Below are 14,669 nucleotides of genomic sequence, written 5' to 3' on the forward strand. Positions count from 1 at the left end.
GTGCAATTATGGGATTCATTTGTTTTTGTTTTTTTTTTTTAATGGGGTTTTTTTAAAAATGATCTTTGCATGCAGGAACGACGCAGAGGGCCGGGGTGACCCCCAAAGCTCAGCTGCCCCTTCAATCCTCAAACTCGACCGCCTGAGCTGGGGAATTTGGGATTTTTAGGGAATTCCAACGTGGCTCTGTGATTGGTTTTGGGGTTTTAATTGGGGTATCTGGGCTCAGGGAGGGGCAGCTGGGGGTGACGGCTCCAGGGGTGACAGCACCAGGATTTTCCCCGTCCTGCCCTGATCCAGGGGTTTGGGAGGAAGATTTGGGACCCCTCTGTTGCTCAGGGGGTTTCCCTCTGACCCCCCCAGGGTGGGTTTCTCTCCTTTAGGGTTTTCTCCCTGTTAATTCTGGAGCAGGCTGATGGAAAAGGGGGGGAAGAAAGGAACGGGAGGGATGGATTTGCTCCTCCTCAGCCCACACTGAGGGATCCTCCAGCCTGGAGATCTTTAACCCTTCACTCCTGCAGCTCCCAACACCTTGGGTGCTCCTCCCAGGGCGTTCAGATCAGATTTGGGATCGGGATTGGGATTTCCCCATGGAAAAAGGGTCTGACCCCCCTGGGATTTCCCCATGGAAAAAGGGTCTGATCCCCACGGAAGGATTTCCACATGGAAAAAGGGTCTGATCCCCATGGGAATTCCCCATGGAAAAGCGGTCTGATCCCCCTTGGATCTCCCCATGGAACAAGGGTCTGGTGCCCATGGAAGGATGCTCCTTTCAGGGGGTTCAGACCTGGATTTGGGATTGGGATTTCCCCATGGAAAAAGGGTCTGATCTCCATGGGATTTCCCCATGGAAAAAGGGTCTGATCCCCATGGAATTTCCCCATGGAAAAAGGGTCTGATCCCCATGGAAAGATGCTCCTTCCAGGGGATTCAGATCCAGATTTGGGATTGAGATTTCCCCATGGAAAAAGGATCTGATCCCTATGGAAAGATGCTCCTTTCTGGGGGTTCAGATCCAGATTTGGGACTGGGATTTCCCCATCGAAAAAGGGTCTGATCCCCACGGGATTTCCCCCTGGAAAAAGGGTCTGATCCCTCTGTAAGGAAGCTCCTCCCAGGGGGTTCAGACCCAGATTTGGGATCGGGATTGGGATTTCCCCCTGTCCAAGGTGGGATGATCCCCACCCCTGCCACGTCCCACCCCAGCCTGGGGCAGGAAGGAGGTGCCCATGGCCCCTTTGTGGGGTGCCTGTGGCGGGGTCAGAGCCGGGATCTGAGTGCAAAAAGCGACGATTTTGGGAAAACCAGGAGCGCGCCGCCATTGCGCCGCGAGTCGGGCGGAGAAGCAGGGACGAGGGAATTCCCTGGGTGTGGGTGGGTAGGGGGACACAAGTCCTGAGGGGAAGGGGGGCTCAGCTGTCAGATCTCGATGACGGTGGCGCGGCGCAGGCACAGCGGCGCGTCCGGGGGCACCGCGTTGCGTTTGATGGCGTTGCCGTCCAGCCGCAGCACCTGCAGCCGCGAGTAGTTCACCACGTCCACCACGGAGCAGAAGCTGCTGATGGAGAACTCTGCGGGGGAGAGGAGCTGGTGAGGCCTCAGCGTTTGGGGGTTTTGGGGGTTTTTTTTGGGGTTCTGCGGTGGTTTAGGGTGTGGGTTTGGGGTTGGTGTTATGGCGGGGTGAGCGCTGTTCACGGAGATAAAATAATTCCTGCTCTAGTGGGGACTAAGGAGAAATGATCCAAATTTCTGGGCCAAGAGCAGAAACAACGTGGGCTGGAGAGGGAAAAACAAGAAGGATGGGACTGCATAACCTAAAGCTGTAGCTGGACAATTAACTGCAATATCCAATATGCAGCAGAACTTATAAAAGTGAGAGACCCCGTGAGCAATCGTGCAATTTGTGCTATTTTGGGTTCATCTTGGATTCATTTTGTGACCATTTTGGGTTCATTTTGTGACCATTTTTGGGTCCATTTTGGGTTCATTTTGTGACCATTTTGGTTCACCTTGTGTGCAGCCCTGGCTGGGCTCTTGTGCTGCCCAAGGTGGATCCATGGAGGAGATCCTCTTAATAAATCCCTGCTTTATTCTTTAGCTCTGTCTGGCCTCTGTTCCAGCTCAGCCTTCTCTGTGGAGCTGAATCCCCCACAACCTTCCCCAAAGTGGATTTTTAGTAGGAAATTCTCTGTTCTGAGGGATCCACCTCTGAGATCTGCTTTGTGTTGAGACAGGCAGGGGGGGGAAAAAAAATGGGAGCAGCCCAAATTCTCTGATTTTTCACGTGAATTTGGACTCGGCCCCTCAAGCTAAAAGAGTTCCTGGTGCTCCTGGCCGCAGCCAGGAGGAGCAGGAGGGTTTGGAATCTTCCCTGCCCAGCCGGGATGGGAGCGCTCGGAGGGTGGAGTCGGACAGGAAACTTTGCTTTCCATCAGCATTTGCTTTTCCAGCCTTTTTTTTGGCGGCTTCCTGCGCTGCAGCCTCCATGTCCTGACCCCTCTGGCCACTGTGGGACCCCCGAGCAACGTGTCCAGGAGCGGGGATGTCCCTGTCCCCATCCCAGCCACCCCCTCTGCGCTCCTCCGCACAGGGAAATTCCAGCCCAGCCCAGCGCAGGAAGCGGGAGATGGAACAAACTCCCAAATAAATTTTTTTGGGTTTTTTTTTTTTTTTTTCCGCGCAGGATTTGAGCCTAGAGGGCAGCAGAGCTCCAGGCCGGGCTGCTGCTGGAAAAGGCAGCGGGATGCTGGGGGGGAGCGCTGGGATTTGGGGGCTGCACCCATAGAGGGGACCCTGGGTGGGGCGGAGGGGCAGGACCGCGGTCCGGATGCTCCAAAGGGCTTTGAGCAGCATCCCCGATTTTGGGGGGGCTGTGAAGGTCAGCAGGACCCGCAGAGGAGGAGGAGGAGGAGGAGCCGGCGGTGGCTCCGCGGCGTTTGTGGGCAGACGGCGGCAGCTCCGGTTTGGAAAGCAAACATTTGGGAATCTGTTCCCGTGTCTGTGCTGCTGGCAGCTCCCCGCTGCGGGGTTCTGTGTTTTCCCTGCAACAGCTGATGGCTGCACTGGCACCTTCCCATTCCCATTCCATTCCCGTTCCCATCCCCATTTCTTATCCCCATTTCCATTCCATCCCCATCCCATTCCCATTCCTATCCTGTTCCCATTCTATTTCCCATCCCCATTTCTCATCCCCATTTCCCATTCCCATCCCCATTTCCCATCCCAGTTCCCATTCCTATCCCCATTTCCCATTCCCAATCCCATCCGCATTCCCATCCCCATTTCCCATCCCAATTCTCATTCCCATCCCCATTTCCCATCCCATCCCAATTCCCATTCCTATCCCCATTTCCCATTCCCAATCCCATCCCCATTCCCATTCCTATCCCCATTTCCCATTCCCAATCCCATCCCCATTCCCATTTCCCATCCCATCCCATCCCATCCCCGCCCTCAGGTCCTGGCAGGTCAGGGGAGCAGGGTTGGTTTTTCCCGGCAGCTTTTGCTCGGGGTTGGGTTTTTCCCAGCCTGTTTTTATAAAGAGCAGCCCCAGAACAATCCTGGGTTCCCTTGGTTTGTTTGTGTTGGGAGCGGAGGCGGCGCCGGGGCCGCCGGGGGAAGGACAGAGCCCTCAGCTGGGGCTGGGACACGCAGGGACTCTGGGGACACAGGGGCTGTGCTGGCCCTGGGCAATGTCCCTGTCCCTGGCATTCCCCAGGGTGCTCCATGTCCCCAGAGTGGCTTTGGGGACCCCCCCCCCGGCTCTGCCCACTGCTGTGACCCCTCCTGACCCCACAGACCCCACCCCAGCTGGTTCATGCCCTGCTTTCCACCATCTCCAACCCCAGGGGATGCTCAGGCTCCTGGGAAACCCCAAAATCCAGCGCAGGGATCCCACAGGAACCCTCCAGGATGGGACAGCACATCTCCCACCCCCTCCTTGCTCAGGAACCCTCAGGAGCCCCAAATTCCTGCTCAAATCACCCTCCAGGTGTTCCTGTAGGTTTCCAGGTGGTTCCTCTGGGTTTCCCACACCCCCAGGTAGTTCCTGTAGGTTTCCCACACCCCCAGGTAGTTCCTGTAGGTTTCCCACACCCCCAGGTGGTTCCTGTGGGTTTCTCACCATCCCAGGTGGTTCCTGTAGGTTCCCCACCATCCCAGGTGGTTCCTATGGGTTCCCCACCATCCCCAGATGGTTCCTGTGGGTTCCCCACCACCCCAGGTGGTTCCTGTGGGTTTCTCACCACCCCAGGTGGTTCCTGTGGGTTCCTCACCCCCTTTTCCCCATCCCTGCTCACCGTCGATCTGGTTCCCCTGCAGGTAGAGGTTCTCCAGGTTGGTGTTGACCCGCGGGATCTTCTGCAGCCGGTTGTAGGAGAGGTCCAGCTCCAGGATGCTGCTGCTGTTGAAGGTGTTGCTGGAGAGCCCTTGGTTGGTCAGGCTGTTGTGGGACATCCTCACGTAGAGCAGCCTGGGGGACACCTGGAAATACTCGTCGGGGATGGCGTTGATGTAGTTGTACTCCAGGTAGAGCTGCTCCAGCGATGCCGGCAGCCCGTCAGGGACCTTCCTGAGGTTGTTGTAGCTCAGGTCGGCCAGGATCAGCGACTTGAGCCCCTTGAGGGACGCGCCCATCTCGAAGATGAAGTTGTGGCTGAGGTAGAGTGCCGTGAGGTTCTCCAGCCCCTCCAGAGCGTTGGGAGGCACCTTGGAGATCTGGTTGTAGGAGAGGTGGAGCTCCCGCAGCGAGCGCGGCAGCGGGCTGGGCAGCCTGGTCAGGTTGTTGTTGTTCATGTAGAGCCTCTCCAACCTCTGCAGCTTCCCAAAAACCCTTTTCCCCATCTTCTCGCTGCTGATCTGGTTGTTGTGCAGCGCCAGCCACTCCAGCTCGGTGGCGTTGTCGAAGGCGCCCTCCTGGATGGAGGTGATGAGATTGTTCTGGAAATACACGTACTTCATCCGCGAGGGCACGAAGGGCAGGTAGCGCAGGTTGCGCGTGTCGCAGTACATGGCCGACGAGAAGTTGGGGGGACAGTCACACTCTTGGGGACACCGCCAGGGCGCCGCCTGCTGCGGCTCGGGCTCGGGCTCGGGCTCCGTGTCGGTGGCAGAGGGGTAGGAGTAGGCGTACGCGGGGCTCTCCTCCTCGTAGTAGGGAACGTAGTTGTAGGAGGAGGCGCGGGACTGCCGCAGGTAGTACTGGAGCCACGCCAGGTCCTCCTCCTCGTTGTACTGGCCCAGGGAGGACACGCAGAGCCCGGCCAGGATGAGGATGAGGGTGGTGGCCCGAGGCATGGCGCTGGAGGGACCTGAGACGGGGCAAAGAGGTGGGAGGATGAGATGGGGAGGAAGGCAGGGCTGGGGGAGCAGGAGAGGAGGGAATCCTGCCCCAAGATCCCCGGCTGTGGATACTTCCGGGTGGAGTTGTGTGATCATCCCAATTTTCACCTTGGAGAAAATTCCGGCCGTGGTGGAGGTTTGGGAGGAACGGGTGGAGATTTGGGTAAAACCTCCCTCCCAGTGGAAATTTAGGGAAGAACCTCCATCCCTGCTGGAGATCTGGGAGAAACCAATGGCGATTTGGGGAAAACCTCCTTCCCAGTGGAAATTTAGGGAGGAACCTCCATCCCTGGTGGAGATTTGGGAGAAATCAGTGGAGATTTGGGAGGAACCTCCATCCCAGTGGAAATTTAGGGGAGGAACCGGTGGAGATTCAAAAAAAACTTCCCTCCCTGCTGGAGATCTGGGAGAAACCAGTGGAGATTTAGGGAAAACCTTGGTCCCAGTGGAAATTTAGGGAGGAACCTCCATTCCTGGTGGAGATTTGGGGAGGAACCTCCATCCCAGTGGAAATTTGGGAGGAACCTTAGTCCTCAGTGGAGATTTGGGGGAAACCAGTGGAGATTTGGGAAGAAAACTCCCTCCCAGTGGGGATTTGGGAGGAATCGCTATTCCTGGTGGAGATTTGGGAGAAACCAGTGGAGATTTGAGAGAAACCTCCCACCCTGGAGGAGATTTGGGAGGAATCTCCATCCCAGTGGAGACGGGCTGGTGAGATCCTGATTTCTGGCTAATTCCATTCCAGTTCCTGGGCAGAGAACAGAGCCTGGGGATTTGTGTGGGGTCACACGAGGTGCCCGGGGTTGGCTCTGCGTAAGAGGGAGGAGAAGGAATTTGGATCTCCTCGGAGAAGGGGTTTGAATTCTCTGGCTGAGAGTGGAATCTGCCAGATCAGGGTGATTCTGGGAGCCTGAGGAGCCTTTTGAAGGAGCTCGAGGCATCTTTTGAAGGAGCTATTTATGCTCCGCTCGCTGGTGACAGGAATCGCTGTGGGTTTCATCCAGCTCTCCCTTCCCCCACAGAAACGCAGGATGCAGATCCTGGTAAACAAGTCCTGCCTGGTTTTGGAGCTGAAACCTCTCCCAAGCTCCCATTTCCCCAGGCACAGAAAGGGGCAGCACCCTCGGTGTGACCAGGGAGAGGGGACAACAGCTGGTGATGATCCAGAGGCGAGCAGGGAATGAGGCAAACCCGTCCCTGATCCCCTCGGCCTCCTCCTGCCATGGCCAGGTGGAGCTGCAGCGGGAGGATTCCAGCTCTGGAGCCATCCAGCCTCCTCATCCCGGGATAAATGAGCGCACGGGGCTGCTCCTGCAGCCAGGCAGTTTGAAATCCCTCCAGGAATTTGGCTGCTGGGAGCGGGAGAGGATCCTACGTGGCTGGGAGGGTGTCACTGCCAGCTCTGCTCCAGCAGGGACCAGCAGGGGACAGGAGGGACCAACAGGGACCAGGAGGGACCAACAGGGACCAGCAGGGACCAACAGGGAGAGGAGGGACCAACAGGGACCAGCAGGGACATCAGGGACCAGTAAGGACCAGCAGAGACCAGCAGGGACCAGTAGGAGCCAGCAGGGACCAACAGAGACAGGAGGGACCAACAGGGACCAGCAGGGACATCAGGGACCAGCAGGGACCAGAAGAGACCAGCAGGGATGAGCAGGGACATCAGGAACCAGTAGGGTCCAGCAGGGACTAACAGGGACAGGAGGGACCAATAGAGACCAGCAGGGACATCAGGAACCATCAGGGACCAGTAGGGACTAACGGGGACCAGTAAGGGCAACAGGGACCAGCAAGGACCAGTAGGAACCAGCAGGGACCAGTAGGAACCAGCAGGGACATCAGGGACCAGTGTCCCCTTTTTGCGGTGCCAGGGGTGGCCCTGAGGTCACCTGGTGACCCCTGGCCATGTCCCCAGGCTGCAGCAGGGAGGGGACACCCAGCCTGGCACTCACAGAGGGCACAGAGTGCCCTGCCCTGCCAACGGGAAAAGAGAGGGGCTGGGTTTGTCCTTTGTTCCCTGCTCTGTGTGCTCGGGACGGGATCCTGGGGGCGCTGAGTGCCACGGGGAGCTTGGCAGGGGCAGAGGAGCTCCTCCTCCTCCTCCTCCTCGTCCTCTTCCTCCTCCTCCTCCTGCTGCTCCAGGGCTCTGTGCCTGCTCTCATACCAGAGCCTGCAGCTTCTCCACCCTCTTGGCAGCCCCTTCTTGGGGGCCCCTTTGGGGCAAAACCCCATCCCTGGAGGGAAAACCCCATCCCCGGAGGACAAAAAAACATCTCTGGGGGAAAATCCACATCCCTGGGGGCAAAACCATATACATGGGGGCAAAACCCCATCCCTGGGGGCAAAAACCCCATCCCTGGGGGCAGAACCATATACATGGGGGCAAAACCCCCATCCCTGGGGGGAAAACCCCATCTCTGGTGTCTCCTCACCTTTCCCAGTGCCCCCCTTCACCCCTCTGGTGACCCCAAAATCTGTCACCAGCACTCCCCGCTGTCCCCTCGTTGTTTGTGGGGTTTTTTCCCCTCCCTGAGGCTTCACCCCCAGGTTTGGGGTGGGACCTGGCCCTGAGGTCCCCGTCCCCTCCTGGTGTCCCTGTCCTGTGCCAGGGGCTGCAACGGGGTCAGCTCCTTGTGCCAAGGGTTTGGGGCCATCCATGGGGCCATGGAACCTGGGATGGGATGGGATCGATGGGATGGGATGGAATGGGATCCATAGGATGGGATGGGATCCATGGGATGGGATGGGATGGAATCCAGGGGATCCATGGGATGGGATGGGATGGGATAGGATCCATGGGATGGGATGGGATCCATGGGATGGGATAGAATGGGATGGGATGGGATCCATGGGATAGGATGGGATGGAATCCAGGGGATCCATGGGATGGGATGGGATTCATGGGATGGGATGGGATGGGATCCATGGGATGGTATCCAGGGGATCCATGGGATGGGATGGGATGGGATGGGATCCATGGGATGGGATCCAGGGGATCCATGGGATGGGATGGGATGGGATGGGATGGGATCCATGGGATGGGATAGAATGGGATGGGATGGGATCCATGGGATAGGATGGGATGGAATCCAGGGGATCCATGGGATGGGATGGGATTCATGGGATGGGATGGGATGGGATCCATGGGATGGTATCCAGGGGATCCATGGGATGGGATGGGATGGGATGGGATCCATGGGATGGTATCCAGGGGATCCATGGGATGGGATGGGGGGCTCTGCCAAGCCTGGACAGACATCAGGGAAGGTGTCCAGATCCCAGAGAAGTGGGCACGGAGATGGCAGAGGAACGGGAGGGGAGATGGGTGGGATGGGAGAGGAGCAGCAGGAAAAGAGGGAAGGGAGAAGGACATCAGGAAAAGTGATCAGGAGGAGAGATGGGCATCATGAGAAGTGGGCAGGAGAGAGGAGCAGCAGGAGAAGTGGGCAGCAGGAGAGATGGGCAGGAGAGAGAGGGGCAGCACGAAAAGTGAGTGGGAAGGGAGATGGCATCAGGAGAAGTGGGCAGGAGAGAGAAACAGCAGGAGAATTGGGCAGCAGGAGAGGTGGGCACCGGGAGAAGTGGGTGGGAAGGGAGATGGGCACCAGCAGAAGCGGGCAGGAGGGGAAGTGCCTCTCCATCACCTCCATCTCCCCAGCCGTGCCACCCCTGGCGCTGCCACGCGCAGCCGGGGCGCAGCAACAGAGATCAGGCTTCCAAAATAAATTAAAAAAAAACCAAAATAAAAAATTAAAAAAAAATAAAAAAAACCACCTTAAAAACCTGTCTAAAAAAGGCCGAGCTGGACTCACCGAGCTGCTCCTCTCCTCCTGTGCAAAGGCTGCTGCGGGCTGTGCCGTGGCACCGGCAGCATGGGAGGGGGGGGAGGCTCCCGAGCCGCAGCGCCCGTGCCCGCCCCGGATCCCGAATCTTGCGCTGGCACGGCCCGGGCTCGGCGGGGATTCCGCGATTTTTTTGGGGGATTTTTTTTTTTGGGGGATTTTTTTCAGGGAGTGACCTCCCCGCCGCAGCTTTGCAGGAGAGACTGGCGAGACCCTGATGCTGCCTGGCGTTATAAATAACCTGCGATTCCTTTCCTCCCTCTCCCTCCTCTCCCTCCTCTCTCTCTCTCTCTCTCTCTCCAGCCTTTTCTCTCAGGAGTGTTGGCACTTTCCAGGCTCCCTCTGCTTAACGATTTAGCGGGGTTGGGATGTTGTTTTTCAGGGCTCTCCTGCGTTTCTCATCAGGGAGCTGTGAGGAGGCCTCTGGCCAGGTTAGGGAATGTCAGGTTTTGGGGATGCTGGGGGGAAAAACGAGGAATTTTCCCTGAATTTTTTTTTACACTACCAGGAGGGGAATGTCAGGTTAGGGAATGTTGGGTTTCGGGGGTGCTGGGGGGAAAAACGAGGAATTTTCCCTGAATTTTTTTACACTTCCAGGAGGGGAGATGTGGGCCCTGCTCCGAGTGCTCCCCAGGAAGCCTCAGTTTGTGCAGTGCTGCCGTTAAATATTTGGGATAAACATTTCCATGGACGATAAGGCAGCAGCATCCAAAGTAAATAAATTCCCCAGCAAAGGGGCCACTGTGACAGCGGGAATTCGTCTTCAGATTTGGCAGCCTGGGGTTGCCAAGCTGGCATTTCTGCAGGCTGGGAAAATCCACATGGGATTGGGGGGGTCTCATCCATCCCACCAGGATTTGGGGTCTCATCCATCCCCTGGGATTTGGGGTCTTATCCATCCCACCAGGATTTGGGGTCTCATCCATCCCCTGGGATTTGGGATCTCAGCCACCCCTCAAGACTGGGGTCTCATCCATCCCCCAGAGATTTGGGGTCTCTTCCATCTGCTGGGGTTTGGGATCTCATCCATTCCACCAGGAGCTGGGATCTCATCCATCCCCGGGATTTGGGATGTCATCCATTCTCGCAGGATTCAGGATCTCATCCATCCCCTGGGATTTGGGAGTTTCATCCATCCCCCGGGATTCGGGGTCTCATTCACCCCGCAGGATTTGGGATTTAATCCATCCCCAGGATTTGGGATCTCATCCATTCTCCCAGGATTTGGGATCTCATCCATCCCCTCGAGGCTCAGCCAGGGTGGTTATGGGGGGATGATAAGAACAGGGAGCGTGTCCTGAGAGTCATCCACGCTTGGGAAGAGATTTTGGGGCTCATCCCAGCGCTCCTGGGGGGTCCTGCAGAGCTGTCCCAGCCCTGTCCCCATCCTGAGGCTCTTCCCGGCCTCTCCAAGCAGGGAAAGGGGAAGGGGAAGGGGAAGGGGAAGGAGAAGGGAAGGGAAGGGAAGGGAAGGGAAGGGAAGGGAAGGGAAGGGAAGGGAAGGGAAGGGAAGGGAAGGGAAGGGAAGGGAAGGGAAGGGAAGGGAAGGGAAGGGGGAGCCCGGAGCTCCCGGATCCTCCCGGCAGCCTGGAATTATTTAGCGGAGCTCAGCAGGTGCCAGCTCCCCCCCGGGCTCCGTTCCTCCTTGTTTTCCATAGGAAATTCCCAGCCAAAACATCCTCCCGGGGCGGGGGGAGCCCTGCGGGGATCCTGAGGAGGAGGAGCAGCAGCAGCGATGTGAGCGGAGTTCGGTGGCCGGGCTTGGAGGGACACGCTGTACAGCAGGGACTCAGCCAGAAATCCCGAAAATTTGGGATGGGAAATGTGCCTGGAAAGCACAGCCCGTCTGCAGGCAGGGAGGATGTGGAGAAAGTGGGAAAAGAGGGCAGGGAAAGGGAGGAAAACCCCAGGGAAGGGAAGTGGGGAGGGTTTTTAATCCCCTCTGAGCCTTGTGGTGGCAGCTGGAGCAGGAATCTTCCTCCTCTTCCTCATTTGCCTCCTCTTTCTCTTCTTCATCTTCCTCTTCTTCCTCTCTCCAGGTACTTCTCATTGGTTCATCCATGCAGAGAACCCTCATTTTCTTCATCTTCCTTCTCCTCCTTCTCTTTCTCCTTTTCCTCATTTTCCTTCTCTTCCTTCTCTTCCTCATCTTCCTTCTCTTCCTTCTCTCTCCTCTTCCTCTTTTTCCTCTTCCTTCTCTTCCACCTCTTCCTCATTTCCCTTCTCTTTGTCCTCTTCTTCATCTTCCTCTTCTTCCTCTCTCCAGGTACCTCTCATTGCTCCATCCATGCAGGGAGCTCTCATTTTCCTCCTCTTCCTCCTCTTCTTCATCTTCCTCCTCTCCCTCCTCTCCCTCCTCCTCCTCCTCCCGCAGCTCCAGGCACTCCCTGGTGGCAGAGCTCTGCTCTCTGTGGGGCCCCCAGGAATTCCTGGTGCCCGGGGAAGGTCCCGATGGGTTCCCATCACCCCGGGCCTGAGGGAACCCTGAGGGATTCCAGGATCCCTCTGGGGTGGAGGCCCCACATCTGCCCAACAACCGCAGGGACGGGAAGGTCAGCAGGGAGAGCTGATCCAGCCCTGCCCCGACCTCCCCGCTCACCCCGAGCCTCCCTTTTCCCTTTTCCCTTCCCAGCCGCGCATTCTTCAGCCCAAACAACATTCTTGGAGCGAGATTTGAGGGAATCTGGAGGGACTCGGTCACCCGGAGACGGAGCAACAGCCGAGCGAGCTGCTGGAAACTCTGAGCGGGGCTGAGCCGGCCCTGCTGGATGCTCCCGGAGCTCCTGGAGCCACCAGGATTCCATGGGAGCTGCTCCACAGCTTCCCCGGCATGGGGCGAGCCGAGGGAGGGGCAGCAAATCCCAAATCCCGCATTGTCCCTTCCTGTCCCAGGCTGGGAAAGGCTGGGAGATACTGGGGCAGTGTTTTCTCCCATCCCACCCCAATTCCAGGCTTGGAATCTCACGTGGTTCCTGCCTGGTGTCTCTGGGTCTGTGGGTTGCTGTGGGGTGGGCTCGGTCCTGACAGTTCCCAGCCCCACGGAATCCTCACAGCCCATCCCGAACTCACAGCCCCATGGAATCCTTTCACCCCATCCCAAACTCTGAGCCCTATAAAATGTCCTCACAGCCCATCCCAAACTCCCAGCCCCATGGAATCCTTTCACCCCATCCCAGACCCCCAACCCCATGGAATCCTTGTAGCCCATCTGGATTCCCAGCCCATGGAATCCTTTCCCTCCAGCCCATCCCAAACCCCCAGCCCCACAGAAAATCCTCACAGCCCATCCCAAAATCCCAGCCCCATGGAAACCTTTCACCTCATCCCAAACTCCAGCCCTATAGAGCATCCTCCAGCCCATCCCAAACTCCAGCCCTATGGAATCCTCACACAAATCCCAAACTCCCAGCCCCACAGAAAATCCTCACAGCCCATCCCGAACTCCCAGCCCCATGGAATCCTCACACAAATCCCAAACTCCCAGCCCCACAGAATGTCCTTGTAGCCCATCCCAGATTCACAGCCCCACGGAATCCTATCCTCACACCCCATCCCAAACCCCCGGCCCCCCAGAAGTGCCTCTGGGCCCCCTCTGGCCTCAGACTGAGGGCTCCATCCCCTTCCCTACAAACCCCAAGCGCTGAATTCCCAGACCGCTAAATCCCAAATTCCCTAATTGCCTCCGGGAGGGGCTGCCTGGGCACAAGGAGGCTCCGAGCTCCTCACAGCCACTGGAAAAAAAGGGCTTGGAAAAGGTTAAAGGATTCATTCGGAGCAGGGCTGGAAACTCTGAAGCGTTTCCTCATCCCGACGTTCCCTCCTGTCCCTGGACTGCTCTGACACCTCCATGGACACGCGGCCAAACACATCTGGGAGGGCTGGGCTGGCTGGGGATCCGCTGGGATCAGCAGCTCTGGGGTATTTGGGGTCAATCCTTCAGCCCCACAGAGCTGGGAGAGGCTGGAGCAGCTCTGGGGTATTTGGGATCATTCCCTGGGCCCCACAGAGCTGGGAGGATGCCTGGGGTGTTCCCATTCTTGAATCCCAAATCCCTGTTTTCCAAGGCCTGCAGAGTTTCCATTTAAATCCCTATAGGACAAATAAATCCCTATGGGAGAAATAAATCCCTATAGGAGAAATAAAATCCCTATAGGACAAATAAAATCCCTCTAGAACAATTATATCCATCTAGGAAAAATAAATCCCTATAAGACAAATAAAATCCCTGTAGGAGAAATAAAATCCCCATAGGACAAATAAAATCTCTATAAACCAAACATAAATCCCTGTAGGACAAATAAAATCTCTATAGGAGAATTAAAATCCCTATAGAACAAACATAAATCCCTATAGGACAAATGAAATCCCTCTAGAACAATTAAATCCATCTAGGAAAAATAAATCCGTATCAGACAAATAAAATCCCTGTAGGACAAATAAAATCCCTGTAAGAGAAATAAATCCACATAAGACAGAAAAAAATCCCTGCAGGACAAATGTAAATCCGTATAGGGCAAACATAAATCCATGCAGGATGAATTAATTCCATATAGAAGTTAATTAATTCTGAGCTGCCCTTCCTGGACCCCTCATGATCCCCCTGGCTCGGGAAGGTCACGGCCCCGAGCTGCCCTCCCTGTTTGTGTCTGCAAAACATCCCAAATATGAACCAAAAAACCCAAACAAAAAAAGCAAAAAAAAACATAAAGGGAAAAGAGCAACATCAGCTGCCTGGGAAAGCCATCAGCGTTCCTGCCTGCTCCTGCCACCTGGCATCCCCAAAAAATTCCCCAAAAATTCCCAAAAATTTCCAATCCCGGAGCCGTGCCCAGGCACCTCTGCCCTCCCTGCCCTGCTCCAGCTCCTCCCGAGCTGCTAAACTCCTCAGGGAGAAAGGCAGAGCGTTTGGGGGAGTTTTTTTTTAAGATGGAAAAGAAAAAATAAATTGGGGAAAAAAAAAAATAAACGAAACTCGTCGGAGATAAACAGGAGGAAGGAGCGGGGCGTGGGCGGCGCTGCTGCTCTGCAGCTGAACCGAGGAGCTGGGGGGGAATGGGGGGTCCTGGCAGCGATTCTGGGGACAAGAGGAGCCCCTGGGGGGAGGTGGCACAAGGGGGATGTGTCCCCTGGGATTTGGGGTCCCTCTGTGCTCCCCTGTCCCCCTTGGGGGGTGGGAGCTGGCATTTTTAGGATCATTCCCAGGAGCCCATGGAGCTGGGAAAGGCTGGAATTGGGGTCTGTGGGCAACCACAGCTGGGACAGGGGTGGGCTCTGGGATATTTGGGATCGTTCCCTGGGCCCCACAGAGCTGGGAGAGGCTGGAGCAGGGTCCATGGCAGCCGCAGCTGGGCTGGGATGGGAGCTGGGATATTTGGGATCATTCCCTGGGCCCCAGGGAGTTGGGGAAGGATGGATCAGGGTCTGTGGCAGCCACAGCTCGGCTGGGGATGGGTATTGGGATATTTGGGATCATTCCCTGGGCTC

The 14,669-nt window shown here is 56.7% G+C and overlaps 1 protein-coding gene across 1 annotated transcript; it reads right to left on the minus strand.

The window, feature by feature from the left end:
- Nucleotides 1-9,456, minus strand: FMOD (fibromodulin). Its single transcript, XM_066565312.1, has 3 exons — nucleotides 9,156-9,456; nucleotides 4,299-5,309; nucleotides 1-1,571 (listed from the first exon to the last, which is right to left on the minus strand). The coding sequence occupies exons 2-3, from the start codon at nucleotides 5,293-5,295 to the stop codon at nucleotides 1,420-1,422; spliced, it is 1,149 nt and encodes a 382-aa protein (XP_066421409.1). The 5' UTR covers nucleotides 5,296-5,309; nucleotides 9,156-9,456; the 3' UTR covers nucleotides 1-1,419.
- Between the last annotated feature and the right edge of the window lie 5,213 nt (nucleotides 9,457-14,669).

Source organism: Molothrus aeneus, chromosome 24 (assembly GCF_037042795.1).
Source record: "Molothrus aeneus isolate 106 chromosome 24, BPBGC_Maene_1.0, whole genome shotgun sequence".
Classification (NCBI taxonomy): domain Eukaryota; kingdom Metazoa; phylum Chordata; class Aves; order Passeriformes; family Icteridae; genus Molothrus; species Molothrus aeneus.

What these genes read in the sequence shown, in the direction of transcription:
- FMOD (XM_066565312.1), bottom strand. Translation starts at nt 5,295, where the DNA reads ATGCCTCGGGCCACCACCCTCATCCTCATCCTGGCCGGGCTCTGCGTG. An exon ending in GCAGGGGAACCAGATCGACG is followed by an intron (nt 1,572 to 4,298) that starts GTGAGCAGGGAT and finishes TCTCCCCCGCAG; the next exon opens with AGTTCTCCATCAGCAGCTTC.